The following is a 25,934-nucleotide window of genomic DNA, read 5'->3' on the forward strand; positions in this document are numbered from 1 at the left end:
TTCTTATTGTCAATAAAGTAAGAGGGATAAAATCTGGGAAGAACTCTTTTCCCGAACGAAAAAATAAGAATTTAGACCGGGCAAGTAGGGAGGATTATGTAAATTGCCATAGTCATGTGAATTTCCCATTTGTATAAAGCCGAGGCGAGGGAAAGATTAATTTATAGATTCTGTCCATCGCCAAAACTAAATATTCTTAAAAATAATAATAATAATAATATATTTTTCCCCAAAATAAAAATAAATAAATAGCCATCAGCTGGCAGAAAGTGGCGGGGCCTGCTTCTCTTTGTCTGTGACCTCCATTCTACCCACCGCCACCTGGCGTAGGGGCCCCGCCCGAGGAAGTGAAACTGCGTAATATCCAGACGACCTTCACTGTCGGTCGGGCTTTTTTTCTATGGTCTTCTGGCGGGAGAAGGACATGCTGCCATTGTTATCTTCATCTCCGGGATAAACTCCCCCCTCCCCTCTGCTTTGAACTAAAAAGAAATGTTTATATATAAGATGATTCTTCCACAAAAAGGCTCATTTGAGATGGGAAGATGGACAAGGTCTGTACCTTTACAGAGGAAGAGTTGAATATTTTCAGAGAGCCTGCAAGAATACTTGTTGCTGGTTTTAGCGGGGCAGGCAAGAGCAGTCTAGTGGAGCGTTTATGTCAGAAATATGCCGGTTCTTTCGCGAGAATAATCATTTCCAGTCTGGATGATAAAACTCACCCTTTGAAACAAATCACCTCTCTTAGTGAGAAAATCATTTTAGTGAAAGGTCTCATTAACCCGGCGGATTACCAAAATCCCCTTGAGACAGACAATAGCTCTCTGTATATAATTGATGACCTTTTTAATGAAGCAGTTAAGAGTGATATTATAGCTAATATATTTACTAGAGGAAGACACGAGCAAATATCCGTAATTCTCATATCTCAAAATTTATTTCCACAAGGAAAATACGCTCGCACGATCACGCTTAATTGTAGCCAATATATTTTATTAAGACAACGAGATCTGTCTCAGTTGGAATGTCTCGGGCGACAAATTTATGGAAAAAATCTAGCCCCGAAATTTGTTGAGATATATCGTCACGTCACTGCGGATAAATACGGCTATCTTCTGGTTGATTTAACCGCTCCAGAGGAAATTCAATTACGAAGCTTCATTACCGGAGAGGGCAACTGTGAAACTGTATACCACTGGTAAAAACAAAAATGGCCTTAAATTCACATAAAAAGAAAATTCTAGAAAAAGTATATAGAGACGTCAATAGCCCCGGTGGCTTTACTGGGAATGTTAACAAACTTTTTAGAGCAGCTAGGGAGAAAAACGCCTCTATTACTTATAAAGACGTAGTAGATTATCTCTCTTCTCAGAGGGCCTATACTTTGCATAAATTGCAGCCTCTGCGATTTCCCAGACGGAAAATCATAGCCGCTGCCCCTCGCATTATACTCACCTGCGACTTGGCGGACATGACTTTATTACATTCCCACAATGGCGGCATTAAATATATTTTGTTATGCATTGATGTCTTTTCAAGGTTAATGAAGGCGGTAGGACTAGTCAGAAAAAACTCAAAAAGCGTCTTGTCAGCCTTACGAAATATTATAGAAAGCCCCACCTTCCGTGGAATTTCGAGATTACACACGGACAGAGGGACCGAGTTTTATAATCGTCCTCTTCTGAATTACCTAAAAAAAAAAATATTAAATTATACAGTACCTTCTCGGACACTAAGGCTGCAATAGCGGAACGAGCTATTCGCACGCTTAAGCATAGAATCTACCGCTATATGACTTTAACAAATTCTTTAAAATATATAGAGGTATTACCAGCCATAGTAGAAACTTACAACTCAACTCCTCACACCTCTCTCAAGAAAGGTCAAACTCCACAACAAGTGCATTCTCTGAGTCTTCCTCGAGACATTCGTCGGCAGTTTGGGCTAATGTATTTAAATGCCCGTCCTCATCAGCCTCGTACTAGTCCACGACTGACTCCTGGAGCGCATGTGCGGATAACTAGCCACCGGGGGATATTTCACAAGAGTTATTGGCCTCAAAACACCGAAGAAATTTTTAAAATCCAATCGGTTGATAATTCGCAAGTAATCCCCACATATTCTCTTATCGACCTGAGCGGGGAAAAAATACTCGGGCAATTTTACGCTCAGGAATTAATAGAAACATCTCTACCTGAATTTTTTCCCATTAAAATATTGAGACGGAGAAGAAAAACTGACGGCAGTAGAGAATATCTGGTAAGCTGGGTGGGTTATCCCCGAAGTGCAGATAGCTGGGTGCACGAGAAGGACATGCAAAATGTCAGACAGGGGTAAGCCCCTAGCAGTGCAACACAGAGAGTTATTAATTTTATTAAACAAACTTCCAGCTAAAGCTCGCAATCGTATTATTAAGGAATTAAAAAAAAAAGAAATTAATTGCATATCTGAGATATTTACTAATTTTCTTAAGAAAAATCTAACAGTAGAACCGACTATTTTGAGCAAATTAAAGAAGTTTAGAGGAGACATTCTCACCGTTGCCCGTAAACGAACTCCACTTTATAAAAAAAAAAATATTCTTCTTTCGAAGCGTGGAGGAGCCATCTTAACTACACTCTTACCTCTGGTCATCTCGCTGATTAGTAGTTTTATAAAGTAAAAAATAATCGAAATGGTGGTAAAGGAATTTTGTCTCATCCCTCGGCTAACCGCCGAAAAATATATTTTTAAAAATGGAACAAATATCTTACCCACTCCTAAGCGCGAATCTCCTTTTCCCCGCCTTCGCAGAAGCACTGCAACCACCACTATGGTGCGTAGGAAGGAATCTTCCAGCCTCTCGAGAGTGAAAGTGAAACCAGCCCAAAGCAAGGATGAGAAGGTCAGCACCTGCCCCAGCGTAGCAACTCGCCCTCATAAGGGTAATTGCCGCTTCGAGCTACCACCTCCCACGAGCGGGCACCCATCCGAGCTCTTTGTTGAGACTGGTGAGTCCCCCATAAAAAAAACAAATAAGCTCGCTCGCTGTAATGGCGCCCGCGGCGGTGGCGGGCGCGTCGGTGGCGGTGGTGGCGGCAGTGGCGGGCGCGCCCGCGGTAGTTGCCGCGACGAGTCTAAGAGTAAAAAAAAAAAAATCCGAAACAGAAAATAATAATAGGCAATAATAAACTCCCGCCGGAAATACTTTTATCTTTAATATCAAGAAAAAACAACAGTCTTTCTCTCGCCTGAGGACTCTTCCCCAAATTTAAATGAAATAATTGATCTGTATTTCACGAGAGAAGAATTGCCATACGCGAAATCCATGCAATCCATGCTGAATCTTTTCAAGAATAATTCTTTTATTCGGTGGGATAAGAGAGGTATTTTATTCCCTCCATACCATAATTTAAACATCTTACAAATTATTAAATCTTTGACAAGCAGTCGAGCGTACATCGATAAAAAACTTTTGCCCGTTGTAAGGGAATTAGTGACCCTTATTAGATTAGAGCCAAGATTTATAAAAAATCACAAGGCGAGAAAACAATTATTAGGCGGTTTTTATGTTAAAAAGACCGCAGAAAAAAAGCCGCTCTGGCTAGCCTATTGAAATTTAAGCTTTCATAAAGTCGAGAGAAGAGCTTTGCCCGCTTTAGTAAATACCGGGACAGGATAGAGACAAGAAGTTCCTTCTCGAAGTGCTATTCATAAAAAAAAAAAAAATGGACCAGCCATCAGTTGATTATCCCGAGAGAATTAATCTCCCGTTGAATGAAGAAGGAGAAAAGGACCCCAGTTTGTCGATATTATTACATCAATTAACGTCAAGACGAAAGATTTATCAGCAAGTGTGTTACAAAGCTCGTGTGATACAAAGTTTATGGCAAACCTACGAATCCTTCAAAGTCAATTGCCCCATGACCAGATTTACTAAGACTTTTGATGAAATTGAAAAATTATATGACAATTTTAATCAGAAAGAACTGACGGGTGAAATCAGACGCTTAGAATATGCTACGCATGATTTCCGGGATATGATAGAAGCTTTTGAAGGGGCCCAAAGCTTGTATAAGCACCTTAGACGAATGTCGACCTAGAGAGGCCCCCAAACCCCTACCAACCCACCCGCAGGAGTGGGAGGCTACAGCAGCGCGGTATTTAAACCCCGCCGCCGACGTACCGATAAACATTATCCGTCTCACTCCCTCAGCGAGGACTCTAAGGAACCCAACTGTTGACGAGAATGGAATATAAATTTCCAGTAATTGTTGGGGGAATAACGGGCGAAGAATTCCTGGAATATGGGGATTGTATCGTGTATCCCCACAACGCTACTTCTGCTCGTCCCTACGAGCCGGCTCTTTCACTCTGGGAAAAATATCCTTTTTCCAAAATTGAGCGAAAATCGCTAATCCTGGTGAACCGTGCCATAGCTGCAGATCGGGGCACACCCGGGGAAATTGTCCTAAAATCACCCCCAACATGCACCAACACCCTCGACGACAGGCCAGAGGATTTTTTAAGACCGCACCTTGCAGCACTAATATGCCAGTTCTCAGCGGGTCCTTGTCTTGAAAAGAATGAAATTGCGCAACAGCAATTAGAGCGTAGTCTCGACACGCATTATGTACGCGGTTTGAGCAAGGACACGCAACAGAATCGACGAATTTGGTTTAAATTATGTCTGGTGTCCCTGGGACGGGCGGTGATAGCCAATGGCAACATCAAACGGGTAATTTTACCCCAGTACATTGGCATGAGCAGAAAACAGGCCGATGAATGGCACACTGAATATCTCCCTCTCATTAACATATTTCAAGACATATTACTGAAACGGGAAATTCAGACATGCTTGCTCGTACAGTCAGTGACCCCATACTTGGCAGTACCTAAAATCATCCTAGATGAGGTGGAAATTGAACGCGGCACCTCCCCCGAAGCTCTAGAACGGGAAATACTACAGCTGTCTGTGGAGAAGCAAGGCACTGGCAGCATCAGCGGTGGCAGCAGTGCCGGTGGCGGCAGCGGCAACAGCAGCAGCAGCGGCAGCGGCGGTGCCAACGGTGCTGACGTCGGACCAGCCGGTGGGATTGGAACTAAACGAGACAGTGGCATGCGTGAAATGGACATGCCTGATGGAGTCGAGGTCACTTCACGCGGAAAACGCAAACGACAGCACGATGATGTGGATATTTTATTCCTAAATGCTGTAACTAATAAAAAAATAAAAATGTAAAGTCTTCAAACTAAAGTTTTTTTAAGCCTTTAAAAAATATATATAATGGTCTATATTTTGTATTTGCCTCATACTGTCTCTGTCCCTCAACATGGACAGAGGGGGTCCGGGGAAATATATCTATTTGAGCAGTTTAGAAAATATTGACATTTTCGACAATACAGCTTCGGCCTTTCAAAATATAATTACTGCAATGCCTTTAAATCCATCCTTGAACTACGAAATAGCCTTGCTTAATGTTTTGTATCCCAAAAAATTCAATGTTCTAACAAGAGACGATGCCGAATGCGGTATTGACATTATACAAAATCACATTACTGAAACAGGAATAAGTACAGAAGCTGTAGTCCACCACTTTCTACCAAAAAATGATGTGTTATCGACAGATGCCAGCCATATTATTGAAGAAATTAATCGACAGCTAACAGCAGATTTAAAAAAAGCCTTTAGAGATAATTATTCGGCACATTTCCCGAAAGGGAAAATACTCAATTATGATGTCGGAATTGGGAGGGTTTTAGTTTCGACGAGATCGCGAACCTTTACGGGAAAAAACAATGCTGCCACTTTATTTAAAGCTCAATTTAAACCGAGAATAGCTCGGGTGCTTGGGCTTAGCAGCGCTGAAAAATATTATTTATTTCGTAGTGACGTGCCCGAGGGGACCTCCCTCCCCAAGCAGATTGCCCCATTCAAACCTGATCCCACTGCCGGAGTTGATTATGTTTTAATATATAGTGATATTGTGGAACCGCAAATATACGGCAGTCAGTTAGTCAATATTCTGGATGCTTTCGCCTTTCAGGAGAGTTATTCAAAAGGCGCTCATCCTATGATGTACAAACCTCTATGCGTAACTAAATTAGATAAAATAGCTATCAAAATGACAGATCAGTTTGGTCGTAATCTGTCTTTTGAAAGCGGTCATTCCACTACCGTAGTGTTACATGTAAGACCGATAAATAAATAGAACCAACTCTGCGTAAAAATGGTTATTGTTTCTCTAACCGCCAAACATGCGTGTACCCTTTCAAGTGCCCTCTGAGCAGGAATTTCGGAGTTTATTCTCCCTAAAACCCTCCCATGTGGGAGCTGGTCTGGGGGATATACAAACTTTTCACGCGCCATACAGAGTCCGAGGTGGGGGATTTTTTTCGGCTTTAGCGGGTCTAGCTAAAAGAGCTTTACCTTTTCTTTTCAGAGTGGCTGCGCCAAGTGCAGTAGAATTTGGAACTAAAATGCTCGATGATTATCAGTCTGGAAAAACAGACATGAAAGCTGCTCTTAAATCTCACGGGATAGATGCTTTAAAAGGAGTTGCAAAGAAAGTTATTACAGGTGGCAGAGTAAACAGGGTGGCTAAGCGACGGGTGAATAATAAATGCAGGTTAAATAAACGCCGACGAAGCCAAGTTGCTTATAAAACGGATGTATTCTCTCTCGTATAAACAGTTGCTTATTAGCCATGGCGGGTGTCGGGGCTGAAAACAGCGGACTCAAAGTCCCGTTAAATGATTATTCTTCAAGCGTCATTAATCAATTCCCGCGACCGCATAGACTGAGACAAGTTGAGAGTTCCATAGCTCGCACTCAGAGTTTTGATACTCTACCAGTAAACCTTCCTCTCTCTCAAAAACTAAAAGATAATTTTCTAGAATTTAGAATTCCTGGAGTTCCCGGAGCATTTCTAGATTTAGGCAAAATAGTTATAGAATTTAGAGTGACTCTAACAGAGGCTGATGGGCAAAGTCCACTAGGGGAAACAAGCAACATCGCTCTGGTAAATGGATTTTCCAACACGTTATTTAAAAGTGTCCAGTGTTTCCTGGGCGAGCAAATAACGGAAACAAATTCTAGTTTTAATTACTGGTCATTCATTAAACTCTGCAGCTCAGTAAAACGAAGCCAGTTGTCGAGTATCGCCCGACTGGGGTATCTCTTGCCCGACTTTAAAGGAGAAGGTATAACTAAATTGTTCGATACAGCCTATTTCGCCCGCACATCGGCAAAAGAACCACAGATACTGACAAAGAATGATAAAGAACAGGGCATAACTCTGTGTTTTCCCTTGGCTCTGGACATATCCACTCTGGACCAATATCTGCTTGACAATATCGATTTAAAAATTAGGCTGGAATTATCCCCTCAAGCGTGGACTCTGAAAACAGACGATGATGCCAGCACATACCAGCTCCATATTAATTACGCTAAGCTATGGCTTAATAGGGTATACCCATATACATCAGCTTATATGGCCTTGAACAAGTCTCTAGCCTTAGACGCAAAGCCGATAATATATACTTTTAATCGCACTCTAAGTAAAAATTATGTGCTAGGTCACAATCAAACGAGCCTCCTAATAGATCAGCCATGGGATCATGTAATTCCCGCCAAAATTTTCATGGTAATTTTGCCCATGACAGCCTATGCAGGAAAACATAAGGAGAATGGTCTATATTTTGAGCATGGGGATCTAGCCAGTTTATCTGTATGTATTAATAATAATACAGTTTATCGCATAAGCAGTGATTTCCCCCATCATTATAGTAAATTATATTATGAAGCAATTAACTCTCTGGGCATTGAGGAAGAAAATTTAATTCTCTATGAATCATTCGCCTCTGGGCGAACCATCAATATTTTCAATTTAACAGACAGCCAAGTGGAAGACGCTCTCCCGATTGAAAAATCTGGTAACTTGAGAATTGAATTACAGTTCTCTAAGCCCGCCCCTCACAATAAGGTAGTTTTATTATTTGCTCAGACCACTGGTGTTTTATCCATCGACCAGAATAGATCTGTTCATTGTGATGTGCGAGCATAAATAAAAAATGAATTGCGCAGAAATAAATAATAGTTTAATTCCCGCCCTAGGAAATAAAGTCACATATATTGGCTGTTTCACTATAGACGCTCTACAGCAAATAAGATTAGATGGCTATCCCTCAGACAGGCCCATAGTGCTTGTAAGTAATATTCTTCCTTCGTACAGTTCAAAAGTAATGGGTCATTTTTTTTCTCTTCTCTTGGACAAGAAAAATAGTCTATCCTTCTTCTTTGACAGTTACGGGAAAAAACCAGAGAATTATGGCATAAATTTAAAAAAATTTTTTAAACTAAATAAAATTAAATATTTATATCGTTTATCCGGCAGAACACAAAGTGATTTTTCACTCACTTGCGGTCTATATGTTATGATGTTTATTCATAAAGCAAGCCTTGTGGGATTAGAAAGAGCTTTATATTTTTTTAAAAAAAATTTCTCGGAAAAATCGCTTTTTATCATTGACAGATTAGTGATAGCATATGCTAGAGAGAATTTTAAAATGTTACCTCCTTGTGAAATTACATTTTGCCTAAGTAGTCAAGGTTATATTTGTGCTTCCCTCTGTGAGGAAGGTCACCTCTGACGAGAGTATCCCCCAAATACCCCTCCTGGCTGGTAAGGCCCTCTCTGAGCTGTACCCTGACAGCCCCTGAGGTTATGCAGACCCCCCATTATCACATTCTTTTCCACACTCATTATCCTGGAATCTGCCACCTGCCCACCTGAATCCTTTGTTCTACTTCTGTCCCTACTTAGTAATGCATAGGAATAAGACTCTCTATCCCCTTGGGGGATGATTAAACATATTAAACTCCTACCCTGTCAGCCCTAAGGTCATGCAGACCCCCCATTATCACATTATTTTCCATGGTCATTATCCCGGAATCCGGCAGTGTTTCTAGATCGACCAACTTATACTACTCAGGTACAGGTTCCTGTACCAACACCTTATCTCCTGAATGGAAGGAGCAGAATTGTGCATTTCTGTCATACCTTTATTTCGTCTTCTCCCATCCATCCTTCTTTGAGCACCCGAAAAGGACCTCGTACATTGTTCCCAAAGATCAACTCAAACAAACGGACTATACCCGATAGACTCCTGCACAGCTTCCCTTACTGAAAACAGCAACAAAGGTAGTGATTCATCCCAGTCTGTAGGAAAATGCGTACAAAAGGTTCTCATCATGGTTTTTAAAGTCTGATGGAATCTTTCCAAGGCGCCTTGGGACTGAGGATGATAGGCAGTGGATAAGTTGTGGATTATCCCTAACCTAGTTAATGCTTCCCTAAATGCTTTGGCAATGAAGTTAGTACCTTGATCACTTTGAATAGATTTAGGAATGCCAAAACAAGAAATAAATCTGATTAAAGCCTTAAGAATGGCTTAAGTATTAATACTGCGCATGGGAATTGCTTTTGGGTATTTAGTTACTCTATCCATAATGGTAAATAAGTAATGATTTCCAGACTTTGACTTAGGTAGTGGACCTAAACATTTTATAATTAATTCTGCAAAAGGTTCTCCATCAGCAGGTATAGGTTGGAGAGGTGCATGTTTAATTGAATGTCCAGGTTTCCTTACATGTTAACATCGGATATGATTCTTCACATCCTGCCTTAATTTTGTCCAATGGAATTCTTTTGTGATTCGATATAATGTTTCAGTAATTCCTAGGCGACCTTCTAATGAAGTATTATGAGCTATATTCAATATTTGAGGTCTAAACTTTGTTGGAACCACTAACCTGTCTGACAGTTGCCGGCCCACTATCTCCTTACCAGTCTCAGTGCAGATTAAATTGTCGTTTTTAAGTTCACATTTGACCGGATGATCCGAAAAGGATTTACCCATGGCTGCCTGAAAAGCGAAATTCAAAGAAAAGTCCTTTTGTTGTTCCTCCCGGAAGGACATTTCCTTGGGCATGGAAACAGATATCTGGCAATCCTGCAACCTTGGAATAGGATGGCTTGATCTGGGTCTGTTCACTAAATTTACGAGCCACTGGCCAGTTTTCCTCATAAAACAAATTGGTTATTCCGAGATCAGAGTCGTCCAAGGATAGGTCAGGATTCTCGCCAGACAACCCTTGGGACGTTGCCCGAGTTATGGCCAACACCGGAGAAGAATTAATGATTATGGGTTCAGGACATACACTAGCAGTGGTAATAACATGGCATCTTTCAGAAGAAATCCTTCGGTTACACCTACAGTGTAATATTTGCACTGTATACAGATTCTATGCAAGGGGACAGAAAATATTGCTCCTCCGAAGGCTTCTAGCAAGACGGAGGATTGTAATGAAGTGTGTTCAGAAAGGGGAAGTACTCCCTCTCTTATAAGCGAGCAATATACTCCAGTATCTCTAAAGATTCTGACTTCAGTTGTTTTTGAGTCTTCCTGAAGGGAAATACAACTCTGAGAGTCATCCCTTTCTCTACTTCTTTCAGGGACATGTTACTAGGGACACTATAGATTTTCCCTAATGGATGGGGTTTATTGTTTACTCGGTCAGTTTGGGCGGATGTGATCTTCTTTATTGCATAGGAAGCAGACGACAGGCTTGACCTTAGCTCCCTGCTGACGTTGCAACTTGTGTCGCTCTGGCTGGTGTCGCTCTGGATACTGTTGTCGAGTTGCACCATGTTGAGTAGTTTGTCTCTCACCAGGTGGACCATAAGTTGAATAGCGTGGCTCACCAGGTGACTTAGTTTGTTGACGTAGACATTCTCCCTCCTGCTGGCACTTCATCCTCCAATGTTGACGATCTCTGCCCCCCCCCCTCCCAAGAAAAATGAGAGAAGATTTCAAGGAGGTTTAGCCGTCTATGGCAAGTTGCTTTCAGGGAGGTAATGTGAGGTTTCTCAGGACAGCCGACGATCAAACAGAAGACCAAAAAACCTGACCATATCTCGTTCAGGGATATGAGACCCATACCTTTATAATGGAGCAATAGCGACTACAGAGTGTCTTGTAAAAGTTACTTGATGTGTTTTAGTACCGGAAAATATAATCTCAGGATTAGTGGCCCAATGGGAAACATGGTCGATAGCATTCTGGAAAGAGACTAACAGTAGGTGACAGCCAGCGCCTGCAAAATCGTCGGCGTGAAGTGACGACCAAATATTAAGAGAGAACCAAAGCAAGATCTTTAATAGTCAATAGAAAAAAGGGTAGTGCTAAGAACACAACTCTGAGAGACACCTTCAGTCTGGACATAGTCAGGGAAAAGCATATATATTAACAGTGGTGACGTGTACTTAGCTCTGTGAAGACCTGTTTGTGTGCTCTCTGTGAATCTGTACCAGGATGCCCTCTCTTGAGCAACTTTACCAGCAGCTGAGAGAAGAGCTCAGAGTTGCTAGGATGGAGATACGGCGATTAACGGAGGAGAACAAGAGGATTCGTAGTAATTTTTCTGTTGTGAGTCCCCAGGTTAAGAGGGGAGCTTGGTCAGTGGCCGGGCAACATGGAACCAAGCTGAAGATCAAGAAAACGGTTGGAGAGGCAGAAACAACGAGAAACCAGAAGACTACCGTGGAAACTTCCAACTCATTCTCGGTGCTACCTGACGAATGTGAGTGTTCTACTGGGAATGCCACAACGAGCACCAAAGAAGGATTGGCAGACGTGAGTAAGACATCCCTAGAAACCCCAACGAAGACCATCGAGAACGTCTTGACGAATTCTACAAGTGGTGTAATGCTACCTGGCGAATGTGAGTCGACTACTCGGAGCATCACGACGGACGACGCCAAGGAAGGTAAAAACATTGTTGTTGTTGGGGATAGCCAGATTAGGTACATGGATAGGGCATTCTGCTTGAAGGATAGGAGTAGGAGGCAGAGAGTGTGTTTTCCTGGGGCTGGGATGAAGGATATTGTTAGCCATCTGGATGACATCATGAGAGGTAATGGGAGCAATCCTATTATCTGTCTCAGTGCTGGAGGCAACGATGTTGGCAGACGTAGGAGTGAGGACCTGATTAGCAGGTATAGGTCAGCAATAGAGATAATTAGGAGGAAGGGTGGGAAACCTGTCATATGTGGCATTTTGCCAAGGAGAGGAGTTGGAAATGAATGGTTGTCCAGAGCAATTGGTGTCAATTGCTGGCTAGACAAATACTGTAAGGAAAATGCGGTAACATTCATTGACAACTGGGACCTCTTCTATGGCAGAAATGACATGTATGCCAGGGATGGGGTTCACTTATCTAGGTGTGGGGTGGGAGCACTGGCCAACGCAGTGGAGGGAGCTGTTAGGTCTTTAAACTAGGAATAGTTAGTGGTATGGGTTTTTGCAGGAAAACTGTGAAGTCGCAGGGTAGAAATATGAGTACTAGGAGAACTAGTAATAGGCAAAATGAGGTGGATATTGGAAAGCCAGTGGCACTAATTGACAAGGACAGTAATAGGTTTAGTGGAATAATAGAAAGGAGCAGGAAGGGTAAAGAGAGAGGAGGGTCATTAAAAATTTATTACACAAATAGTCGCAGTGCTAGGAATAAGATGGGCGAGTTGAGACTAGTTGCTAGTGCAGGTAACATAGATGTATTTGCCATTACTGAGACGTGGTTTAATTCAAAAGGTCGGGACATGCCTGCAGAATGTCACATTCAGGGTTTTAAATTGTTCCAAGTAGATAGAAGTATCGGGAAGGGGGGTGGGGTGGCATTGTATGTCCGAGATCGCTTGAACTGTTGCATAAAAACGGGTATTAAGTCTGAAGTAACACATACAGAGTCTGTTTGGATAGAATTTTCAGAGGGGCATGAAAAATTAATTTTAGGTGTGATATACCGTCCCCAAATTTAGATAGGGACCAAGGGAGACTACTATGGGAGGAAATTGTTAGGGCCACAAGGCACGATAATGTAGTAATTCTAGGAGACTTTAACTTTAGTCATATTGATTGGAATTTCTTGACTGGGAATTTAGAATCATACGATTTCTTAGAAGTAGTTCAGGATTGTTTTTTGAAGCAGTTTGTGACAGAACCTACAAGGGGAAATAACCTGCTTGACTTAGTTCTGGCAAACAATGAATCCCTTGTTAATAATTTAGAAGTTTCAGAGGAACTGGGTGCTAGTGACCACAAATCAATTACATTTAGAATTGAATGGAAGTATGATAGTAGGGATAACTCAGTAACAGTCCCAGATTTTCGCTTAGCAGATTACGATGGGCTTAGAGAACACTTATCATCTGTTGACTGGGGTAACGAAGAGAGCTATCAATATGACAGTTTTCTGAACACAATACATGCTGCTCAAAGAACGTTTATCCCTTATAAGGAAATTAGATCAAATAGAAATGACCCTAAATGGATGAATAATAGGCTGAAATATCTACTAGGGCATAAGAAAGGAATTTATAGGCGTATCAAAAGAGGCGAGGGTCATCTTATGAATCAGTATATTGACATTAAGAGGGACATTAAAAAGGGGATAAGAAAAGCTAAAAGGGACTATGAAATTAAAGTTGCTAGGGATTCTAAAACTAATCCAAAAAGTTTTTTCCAGGTATATAGAACAAAAGTCAGAGATAAGATAGGTCCCCTTAAAAATAACTATGGGCATCTTACTGACAAAGAGAATGAAATGTGCTCGATTTTAAATAATTATTTTCTCTCGGTTTTTACACAGGAAGACACTAATAATATTCCGGTAATTAATTTTTATAGTGGATCAGAAGAAGATAAATTATGTAACATCACAGTCACTAGTGAAATGGTTGTGAAGCAGATAGACCGACTGAAGCAAAATAAGTCACCGGGTCCTGATGAGGTTTTTTCAAGGGTTCTTAAGGAATGCAAAATGGAAGTCTGTGAACCATTAACTAATATTTTTAATTTATCTCTTCAAACAGGTGTAGTGTCTGATATGTGGAAGATGGCTAATGTAATTCCTATTTTTAAAACAGGGGACAAGTCGTTACCGTCAAATTACCGCCCAATAAGCCTGACCTCAATTGTAGGCAAGTTGCTAGAGTCAATTATAGCTGAGATTATAAGAAGCCATCTCGATAAGCATAGCTTGATTAATGATACTCAGCATGGATTCACAAGAGGCCAGTCTTGTCTAACTAATTTATTAACTTTCTTCAGTAAAGCTTTTGAGGCTGTTGACCACGATAAAGAATTTGATATTGTTTACTTAGATTTTAGTAAGGCATTTGATAGAGTTCCGCACCAAAGACTGTTGAAGAAAGTAGCAGCTCATGGCATTGGGGGGAGGGTGCTCTCGTGGATCGAGTCATGGCTCACAGACAGGAAGCAGAAAGTGTCCATAAATGGGGTTAAATCCGAGGGGGGATCAGTAACAAGTGGCGTTCCACAGGGATCAGTCTTGGGCCCGTTGTTGTTTATAATATATATCAATGATCTTGATGAAGGAATTGCTAGTGATATGAGCAAATTCGCCGATGACACGAAGATAGGTAGGATAATTGATTCAAGCGTAGATGTTAGGGAACTTCAGGAGGATTTAGACAAACTCTACTCTTGGTCAGAAAAGTGGCAGATGCAGTTCAATGTGGATAAATGCAAGGTTCTGAAGCTCGGGAGTGTCCATAACCCTAGCACTTATAAGTTAAATAATGTAGAACTTAGCCATACAGATTGCGAAAAGGACTTTGGGGTTATGGTAAGCAGCAACCTTAAACCAAGACAGCAATGCCTAAGCGTACGTAATAAGGCAAATAGATTACTGGGATTTATATCAAGAAGTGTAAGCAACAGAAGTCCAGAGGTCATACTGCAGCTTTATACATCATTAGTAAGGCCTCACCTAGATTATGCAGCTCAATTCTGGTCTCCATATTACAGAATGGACATAATTTCGTTAGAAAACATTCAGCGTAGGATGACTAAATTAATACATAGCATTAGAAATCTTCCTTATGAAGAAAGATTGAAGACTCTTAAGTTACATTCACTTGTTAGACGAAGAATGAGGGGAGACCTGATCGAAGTGTATAAGTGGAAGATAGGTATTAATAAAGGGGACATTAACAAGGTCTTGAGGATATCTCTCCAAGAGAGAACCCGCAGTAATGGATTTAAATTAGATAAGTTTAGATTTAGAAAGGACATAGTAAAGTATTGGTTTGGAAATAGGGTAGTTGATGAGTGGAACAGTCTACCTAGTTGGGTTATTGAGGCTAGGACTTTGGGTAGTTTCAAATTTAGGTTGGATAAGTACATGAGTGGGAGGGGTTGGATTTGAGTGGGACTTGCACATCGGAGCTTGTTTCTTGGGTGGCATTGAAAATTGGGTTGGGCAAATGTTTTGTTAGTGGGATGAATTGTAAAGGAACTGCCTAGTATGGGCCAACAGGCCTGCTGCAGTGTTCCTCCTTTCTTATGTTCTTATGTAATTCAGATACGGAATGTCTTTCAGATAAGAAATTTTTAAGGAAAAGTGGCAGACTGCCCCAAAGCCTAAGGAATGAGCTTGGACCAAAAATTTTTTATCACCAGGCAGTGACGTATCCTTTTCAAGATCGAATACGACTGTGATAACCAAGTGGTTTCTCGCAAATGCATTACGAACATAGGTATCTAAAAGGAGTAAGGGATCGATAGTGGATCGGCCCTTAGGAAAGCCAAATTGGCGAGTGGAAAGACCATTGACTCCAAATACCACACTAAACGTCTGTTTACCAGACGTTTCAGCAACTTGCAAACTACTAGAACAATGAGTCGAGAGTGGGAGGCCTCATGGCCCGAAGTACCCGGATTATGGAAAGGCAGAAAGGCAGTTTTCCATGAACGAGGAAGAACCTGTTGTCACCAAACAAATTTAAAGAGACGCAAGAGGACACGAGGGTCGTCCGATGTAAATGTTAAAGCATACAAATATGAATGCCATCAGGTCCAGGTGCTGACGCTCGACAATTCTATGCCAGAAAAAATCTGAAGACGTTAACTCTCTGGCAGCTTTGGTTGAAAGAAACAAGGGACACAGCTGAAGGCCCTGAGATATACAGACAAGATGATAAACAATTGCTGTGGCAACTTCAGCAAGGTCTGCAATGCTGACACTGGTAACCCTAAGAACGGCAGCAAGGTCTGGAGAAAACTGCCACTCAATTTCCGTACATTTGTCCAAACTGCACTCATAGAGGAAGTGGAAGTGACGGTAAAAACAAAATCACGCTAATAAATTAATTTCGCTTCACAGATTATACGTCTAGCAACCGCCGTTGCTCTTTTACAATCAAGGAACCGCTCCGTAACGATAACGGCCCCACACAGCACGTTTCAAACGCACTGCACGAGCACAAGCAGAAGACCACCAAGGTACGCATGTCTGGGGAGTGTCTTTAAACTGCGGTTTTGACAGAAGTCTTAAATAAGTGTTGCACCTCATCAGGGGAGGGCAAAGGAGAAGGTTCCTCACCAAAAACGGTTTGACGTAATTAATGTAGCTCCCGTGGGCTACACCGAGGTCGAGAATATGAATGGGAAGTAAGAAGGATAAAAAAATTATCGTTATCATGTAAATTTGGAATCACAGACCAGGTAAAGTTGAAAGCATTTGAAGAGGAACAAATAGAGATATCCATGCAATCAGAGTTTGTGTGCGAGGGTCAAAATGTTTGGGGGTGTCCGTATTTAAAGCAAGATGAAAAGAGAAGTGAAAAAGCCTCACAGTCACAGTGAGAGAGACCCTTCCCAGAGAAAATGGAGCATTAAAATCACCTAGTAGGAGGAGATGAGGAGAAAGTAGGGAAGAAACCAGAAAAGCAACATCTTGAATAGATAATAGCTGAGGAGAAAGATACAGAGAGAAGAATGTATACGACTTCTTCAAGTAGATACGGACCGCAGTGTAAAACAGCGAAGAATGAACAATGATCTGAGAATGTGGTAAACCGGCGAGCACAAGAAGTACACTTTGATTAAATGTCCCATAGGTTAAGGATCTGGTGAATGCAATAAGTCATAGCCCAAAACAGGACGGAGTGTAATTTTGGCTCTTGTAAACAGACACGTACAGGAGAAAACTGAGAGAGCAACAACTTAATCCCACCCCGTTTACTCCAGAGGTCTCGAATATTCCACTGTAATTCAAGATTTGCAACTAGATGCCTTGCATAAATATTTTACATATATTTTTGAAGAATAATACTTAACCAGAAGAAAATATACAGCTTTGTCAGCAATTAGGAAGATATTAAAAAATTATCCGTCAGCAAAGAATAACTAGGCAAATACCCTCTTATATGTTACTAATTTCTGTGTACACTCATAATTAATCAACTAATTTACCACCTCTAAGTCATTTAGACAAAATATATGACCCATTTCCCCTAACCAGCAGTTGTGTGTTCTAGCGTGTAAATTACGAACACAAGTAATAAATGGCCTGTGAGACCTGGTCGTAATGGGAAATGGAGCAAACTCAGCAGTAGACTATAATGTATATTTACCTTCACCCCACTATTTACAGGTATGTGCACTATGTACGGAAAGAATAATATGCCAAACCAGAGTGTACTGTACTCAACCAGCACATAGGCAAGTCTGCCAATGCTTACTGCATTGGCAAGCCCACCCAGCTTTGGTGGGCTTGCCTGTGATTGGTCAATGAACCAAGGTACTGATTTAACGATGGGTACCCTATCGATTGTTAAACCCATAGCGCCCGGTTTGCTAATTGGGAAGCAACCTATATGGGAGTGTGACATACGCCAAATAAATTGTAACATACTCTTTGTATGCCACAGTGTGTTATTGTAATTATTTTTATTATTATTATTATTATTATTATTATTATTATTATTATTATTATTATTATTATTATTATGTTAAACGCTAAACTAATGTGTGGCACTCAGTGCAAGATATAGTGGAGACTTTATCCTCAGTTTACTGAGCACGAGACCATAATATAAGAATGTTTAATTGTATTGTTGGTATATACTTTAATAAATATACATCTAAGATTATAAGCTATAATTGAATTGATGAACCATTTTTTCATAAAAGCTTTTCAATTTAAAATAATATATTAAACTTTATTAAACTTAAGTGTCTGAAGGGAGCATTATACCTTTCTTTCAGTGAGGTCTGGGCTTGTGGCACCAGATCATAATGATGGATCACATTGAGAGTCAAGTTGGCGAGCCTGAGGTGTCTGTTGTCCAGTCAGCACACGGTGTTAAGCAACTAGCCAGCAAATACCACTACTACCCACCAGATAAGCTCGGTAAAGTATAATCGCTACTCAAACACACACACACTCCAACACAGTAGTACAGTCACGGTCACCGTCGCAGTCACGAGTGTAGCAACAACAGTAGGGCTTATTTAGGAACTAGCAGATGTCAGTGAACGTGACAGGGTTACTGAACAAACACACACCTTTTGAAACAAAGTTTCCAAAGTGAGTAATGTCTGGGAAGGACCACAATTTTTATAGAAAATTTGAAAGTTCCCATATTGAGAGATGGTCAGGAGGCCTACCAGGCAGGCACCCGTGTTGCCAATTCTCATCATATAGCTCTAAATAACAGCAGGACAATTGGTGACTTCATAATGAGTGAGATAAGTGTAAAGCCAGAAGGTAGCAGTAGGTTAGCAGCAAAGGAAGCATTGCAGTGAGTGAGAAAACATAAAATAACAAGAAACAGGATAGTTCAGTACGACTTCGACGGCAGAGTTACGAAGCAACTCACCAAGACGCTTGCCGCCAGACAAGCGAGTATCCCACCTAATTGTGGTTTGGTCAGGTACATTAGCTTCAGGCGTGCACATAACTGGGAGTTAAGGGTCCACTCTTTTCTATAGGGAGCCTAAGTACCAGAAACAAAAGTTATTAGTATTTATTAGTTGTCAAAAAGGACCTATATACGAACGAGTGGTATTGATCAAGGATTCGAACCCATGTTGTACTGGTCCGCCAATGTGAGCGAGAACCACATGACGCATTAAACCACAGGAGCACCCAATCTTACAAGAACCAAGCACCCAGCCAAGCTAGGTGTGTTACTGTAGGTCCGAGGACATATAGAGTTGTGGGAAGTTTCAAGCCTTCATTGGTGTACAAGCCTATGAGCTGCATATATGCATTATTATAATCACGAACGAGTGGTACTGATCAATAACAACACTGCACTAGCCAAGAATTCAAACCCATGTTGTACTAGCCCGCCATTGTGAGCGAGAACCACATGACGCCTTAACCCACAGGACAATTACAATTGCAATTGCAGTTACAATAATGCATATATGCTGCTCGTAGGCTAGTACACCAAACAGGGATGAGACTAAAATTAGCTTGAGAGCTCCCACACCTCCGTATGTCCTCGGACCAAGAGTAACACATCTAGCTTGGCTGGGTGCTTGGTACTTGTAGGATTGGGTGGTCCTGTGGGTTAATGCATCATGTGGTTCATGCTCATAATGGCGGGCCAGTACAACATGGGTTCAAATCCTTGGGTAGTGCAGTGTTGTTATATATATATATATATATATATATATATATATATATATATATATATATATATATATATATATATATATATATATATATATATATATATATATATATATATATATATATATAGGTAGTAGGTTGGTAGACAGCAACCACCCAGGGAAGTACTACCGTCCTGCCAGATGACTGTGAAACAGAAATCTGCAACTGTTTTGCATGATGGTAGGATTGCTGTTTTCTTTTTCTGTCTCATAAACACGCTAGATAACAGGGATATCTTGCTACTCCTACTTACACTTTGGTCACACTTCACAGACACGCACATGCATATATATATACATACATCTAGGTTTTTCTCATTTTTCTAAATAGCTCTTGTTCCTCTTTATTTCTTCTATTGTCCATGGGGAAGTGGAAAAGAATCTTTCCTCCGTAAGCCATGCGTGTCGTATGAGGCGACTAAAATGCCGGGAGCAATGGGCTAGTAACCCCTTCTCCTGTAGACACTTACTAAAAAAGAGAAGAAGAAAAACTTTATAAAACTGGGATGCTTAAATGTGCGTGGATGTAGTGCGGATGACAAGAAAGAGATGATTGCTGATGTTATGAATGAAAAGAAGTTGGATGTCCTGGCCCTAAGCGAAACAAAGCTGAAGGGGGTAGGGGAGTTTCGGTGGGGGGAAATAAATGGGATTAAATCTGGAGTATCTGAGAGAGTTAGAGCAAAGGAAGGGGTAGCAGTAATGTTGAATGATCAGTTATGGAAGGAGAAAAGAGAATATGAATGTGTAAATTCAAGAATTATGTGGATTAAAGTAAAGGTTGGATGCGAGAAGTGGGTCATAATAAGCGTGTATGCACCTGGAGAAGAGAGGAATGCAGAGGAGAGAGAGAGATTTTGCGAGATGTTAAGTGAATGTATAGGAGCCTTTGAACCAAATGAGAGAGTAATTGTGGTAGGGGACCTGAATGCTAAAGTAGGAGAAACTTTTAGAGAGGGTGTGGTAGGTAAGTTTGGGGTGCCAGGTGTAAATGATAATGGGAGCCCTTTGATTGAACTTTGTATAGAAAGGGGTTTGGTTATAGGTAATACATATTTTAAGAAAAAGAGGATAAATAAGTATACAAGATATGATGTAGGGCGAAATGACAGTAGTTTGTTGGATTATGTATTGGTAGATAAAAGACTGTTGAGTAGACTTCAGGATGTACATGTTTATAGAGGGGCCACAGATATATCAGATCACTTTCTAGTTGTAGCTACACTGAGAGTAAAAGGTAGATGGGATACAAGGAGAATAGAAGCATCAGTGAAGAGAGAGGTGAAGGTTTATAAACTAAAAGAGGAGGCAGTTAGGGTAAGATATAAAAAGCTATTGGAGGATAGATGGGCTAATGAGAGCATAGTCAATGGGATCGAAGAGGTATGGGGTAGGTTTAAAAATGTAGTGTTAGAGTGTTCAGCAGAAGTTTGTGGTTACAGGAAAGTGGGTGCGGGAGGGAAGAGGAGCGATTGGTGGAATGATAATGTGAAGAGAGTAGTAAGAGAGAAAAAGTTAGCATATGAGAAGTTTTTACAAAGTAGAAGTGATGCAAGGAGGGAAGAGTATATGGAGAAAAAGAGAGAGGTTAAGAGAGTGGTGAAGCAATGTAACAAGACAGCAAATGAGAGAGTGGGTGAGATGTTATCAACAAATTTTGTTGAAAATAAGAAAAAGTTTTGGAGTGAGATTAACAAGTTAAGAAAGCCTAGAGAACAAATGGATTTGTCAGTTAAAAATAGGAGAGGAGAGTTATTAAATGGAGAGTTAGAGGTATTGGGAAGATGGAGGGAATATTTTGAGGAATTGTTAAATGTTGATGAAGATAGGGAAGCTGTGATTTTGTGTATAGGGCAAGGAGGAACAACATCTTGTAGGAGTGAGGAAGAGCCAGTTATGAGTGTGGGGGAAGTTCGTGAGGCAGTAGGTAAAATGAAAGGGGGTAAGGCAGCCGGGATTGATGGGATAAAGATAGAAATGTTAAAAGCAGGTGGGGATATAGTTTTGGAGTGGTTTGTGCAGTTATTTAATAAATGTATGGAAGAGGGTAAGGTACCTAGGGATTGGCAGAGAGCATGCATAGTTCCTTTGTATAAAGGCAAAGGGGATAAAATAGAGTGCAAAAATTGTAGAGGGATAAGTCTGTTGAGTATACCTGGCAAAGTGTATGGTAGAGTTATTATTGAAAGAATTAAGAGTAAGACGGAGAATAGGATACCAGATGAACAAGGAGGCTTTAGGAAAGGTAGGGGGTGTGTGGACCAGGTGTTTACAGTGAAACATATAAGTGAACAGTATTTAGATAAGGCTAAAGAGGTCTTTGTGGCATTTATGGATTTGGAAAAGGCGTATGACAGGGTGGATAGGGGGGCAATGTGGCAGATGTTGCAGGTGTATGGTGTAGGAGGTAGGTTACTGAAAGCAGTGAAGAGTTTTTACGAGGATAGTGAGGCTCAAGTTAGAGTATGTAGGAAAGAGGGAAATTATTTCCCAGTAAAAGTAGGCCTTAGACAAGGATGTGTGATGTCACCGTGGTTGTTTAATATATTTATTGATGGGGTTGTAAGAGAAGTAAATGCGAGGGTCTTGGCAAGAGGCGTGGATAAGTTGGTAGAATTACCGACAATATGTAAAGTAAAAGGACACAAGTGCAACTAATGTGACATTTATTGTGGCAACGTTTCGCTCTCCAGGAGCTTTATCAAGCCATTACAAACAATACATGGACACAGAGGGTATATAAAGGCTCAGAGTGAGGTGAATACTAGTGAGGTACCATTTCGATGTTCACTAGTGGTAGTAGTAGTAGTAGTGGTAGTGACAAAAGTAATACAATATGGTAGAGCAATTAATTCGTACATTAGTAAAAGGATATAAAAGCTATTACTTGGGTAACATAAAAATAGGTTGGACAAATATAGACTGGAATGAGGCAGCTTGTTTCAGTGTTCACTCTCTGTGCTTTGTGTAGTATAACAGGAGAGACTATGTGATGGCAGGGTTTACTGTTTTCAGAAGGATTCTTGCTAAGACTTCGGAGATGGTGAAGCTGCCGTTGTTTTGTTTAATTGTATTCGAAACAGCGATCAGTGCTGATTCGAGGCACTTGCGTCTGCGGAAATTAGTTTCTTTGATCACTAATTGGGCGTCTCTGAATTTCATGAGATGATTGGTGGAATTTCGGTGTTGTACACAGGCGTTGTTCAGGTTATCGTTCCTACATGCGTAAATGTGTTCATTGAGGCGGGTGTCGAGGTTTCTGGCTGTTTCACCTACGTAGATCTTGTCACAGCCTCCACAGGGTATAGTGTAAACTCCTGCATTGACTGGTTCGTGGTGCTTGGGTTTTGTCCTGGTTAGATCCTTTATTGAAGTGGTAGAAGCGATGGCGACTCTGGTGTTAGCTTGTGAAAGTACTTTTGAGACGTTTAGTGCAAGAAACTCAGGACTACAAATTCGGTATGCTCTTAGGAAAAACCCGATGATGATGCCTCTTTTGGTCTTGGTATCTTGACTGGAATAGAAGTGTGTGAGATCATTTTTATTGGTGGGTTTCCGATAAACTTGAAATCTTAGGTTGTTGTCTACTTTGTGAATGAGGACGTCGAGGAAAGGTAGCTTGTCATTGGACTCTTCTTCTAGTGTAAACTGAATCGCTGGTTCAACTGCGTTGAGCCTTGCCTGAAGATCCCGTACATCAAAACGTTTTGGAGTTATTACGAGGACATCGTCCACGTAAGGTAACCAAGTGACGCTTGAAGGGATGATGTTGGCGAAGTGTTCGGACTCTAGGTGTTCCATGTATAAGTTGGCTAGGACGGCACTTATTGGGGACCCCATTCCCATGCCGTAGGTTTGTTTGTAGAGCTTGTTATTGAAGGAAAAACAGTTGAAGTTAACACAGAGTTCAATCAAGTCAACAAAATCTCCGGGAGGTAAAGGAAGATTAAGGTCCTGGTTGACTTTACGTCGTAGAACCTCGATGGCTTTTTTGGTAGGTACTTTTGTGAAGAGGGAAGTCACATCCAAACTGCTTAGTTTCTTGTTATGGATGGAGAGGTTACGGATGCGGTTGAGAAGGTCGCCTGAGTGTTTAAGATGAGCGGGGCTGTTGGTCCCCAGAAGGCAGGAAAGATGTTTGGCAAGAACTCCGGCTAGTTTGTGTGGAGCACTGCCTATTCCTGATGTGATTGGTCTGAGAGGAATATTGTGTTTATGGGTCTTGGGTAAACCATACATGTGTGCTGGTTTAGGGTTGCTTGGTAACAAGTACAGAAGTTTCTTCCCTTCTCTAGTGCGTTTGAGTATTTGTCTGGTTTTGTATAGAAAGTCTTTGGTGAGCGTCTCCCACTGTTGAGTGCTGATGGGTTCGTATGTAGATTGATCATTCAAAAGGTCCATCATTTTAGTGTTGTAGTCACTGGTGTTGAGTATGACGACTCCACCTCCTTTGTCGGCGGTGGTGACGATAATGTTGGGGTCGTTGGCGAGGTCCTTAAGGGCAGTGATGTATCACATTAGTTGCACTTGTGTCCTTTTACTTTACATATTGTCGGTAATTCTACCAACTTTATTACAATCTGTCGGACACCGCAACATAATGGACATTTCATGCAGACGTTATTTGGACACCCTTCTTCGTGCTCACAGCTATCGCAACAGACACAACTTCCTACAAGATTGCCTGGCAGAGAAGGTGATCCCTAAGTCTACTCCTGCACAACTCTCCAACTCCAAGCACCCCTACTCTCCAGCTACCCAAGCTTACTTAACTGAATGTGCCGAAGAACTTTCTAACATCGCTAAGGAAACCTTTGAAACTGCAAGGAATATGAGGACCAGTCTTCAGATTGACCAACACACTGCTGAGCATATTCTCAGCACAGTCACCACAGCTAACCTCCAACAGAAGATCAAACTCAATCGCAAACTTCAGTACCTCTGCACTAACAGTCGATGGAAGGAAATGGGACGCGAATCCCTGATAAACAACTTATCGTCACGCACCTTAACCGACTACGAGAAACAAGCACTGAGTCTGGGACTCAAATTTACCACCAACATACGCAAACCTAACTATCAACTCAATCTTGTTACCAGGAACCATAGACACAGTGACAGCAACTTCCAGAAGGGTTATATACAGGGCCTTCTCACTGCAGCTTTATGTGAACCTTCTTCTTCTAATCTTCCTAGAAGATACATCACTGCCCTTAAGGACCTCGCCAACGACCCCAACATTATCGTCACCACCGCTGACAAAGGAGGTGGAGTCGTCATACTCAACACCAGTGACTACAACACTAAAATGATGGACCTTTTGAATGATCAATCTACATACGAACCCATCAGCACTCAACAGTGGGAGACGCTCACCAAAGACTTTCTATACAAAACCAGACAAATACTCAAACGCACTAGAGAAGGGAAGAAACTTCTGTACTTGTTACCAAGCAACCCTAAACCAGCACACATGTATGGTTTACCCAAGACCCATAAACACAATATTCCTCTCAGACCAATCACGTCAGGAATAGGCAGTGCTCCACACAAACTAGCCGGAGTTCTTGCCAAACATCTTTCCTGCCTTCTGGGGACCATCAGCCCCGCTCATCTTAAACACTCAGGCGACCTTCTCAACCGCATCCGTAACCTCTCCATCCGTAACAAGAAACTAAGCAGTTTGGATGTGACTTCCCTCTTCACTAAAGTACCTACCAAAAAAGCCATCGAGGTTCTACGACGTAAAGTCAACCAGGACCTTAATCTTCCTTTACCTCCCGGAGATTTTGTTGACTTGATTGAACTCTGTGTTAACTTCAACTGTTTTTCCTTCAATAACAAGCTCTACAAACAAACCTACGGCATGGGAATGGGGTCCCCAATAAGTGCCGTCCTAGCCAACTTATACATGGAACACCTAGAGTCCGAACACTTCGCCAACATCATCCCTTCAAGCGTCACTTGGTTACCTTACGTGGACGATGTCCTCGTAATAACTCCAAAACGTTTTGATGTACGGGATCTTCAGGCAAGGCTCAACGCAGTTGAACCAGCGATTCAGTTTACACTAGAAGAAGAGTCCAATGACAAGCTACCTTTCCTCGACGTCCTCATTCACAAAGTAGACAACAACCTAAGATTTCAAGTTTATCGGAAACCCACCAATAAAAATGATCTCACACACTTCTATTCCAGTCAAGATACCAAGACCAAAAGAGGCATCATCATCGGGTTTTTCCTAAGAGCATACCGAATTTGTAGTCCTGAGTTTCTTGACGAGGAATGTACTTACATTCACCAAACATTCACTGAGTTACAATTTCCTTCTTTTTTCATCAAAGACTGCAAGAAAAGAGCTCTTCAGATCAACAATTCTCCACGCATCAACACCGCTCCCAACA

The 25,934-nt window shown here is 41.3% G+C and overlaps 1 protein-coding gene across 2 annotated transcripts in view; it reads left to right on the forward strand.

Moving 5' to 3' along the window:
• The window catches only part of LOC128692800 (prestin-like), a 268,729-nt gene that overhangs the window by 24,026 nt on the left and 218,769 nt on the right, over positions 1 to 25,934 (forward strand). For both annotated transcript variants that reach the window (XM_070090068.1, XM_070090069.1), the window contains exon 2: positions 18,115 to 18,259. In XM_070090068.1, the coding sequence (XP_069946169.1) occupies positions 18,145 to 18,259 (115 nt within the window). In that variant the 5' untranslated portion in view covers positions 18,115 to 18,144. The remainder of the gene's footprint in view (positions 1 to 18,114; positions 18,260 to 25,934) is intronic.

This window comes from Cherax quadricarinatus, chromosome 30, assembly GCF_038502225.1.
Source record: "Cherax quadricarinatus isolate ZL_2023a chromosome 30, ASM3850222v1, whole genome shotgun sequence".
Taxonomy (NCBI): domain Eukaryota; kingdom Metazoa; phylum Arthropoda; class Malacostraca; order Decapoda; family Parastacidae; genus Cherax; species Cherax quadricarinatus.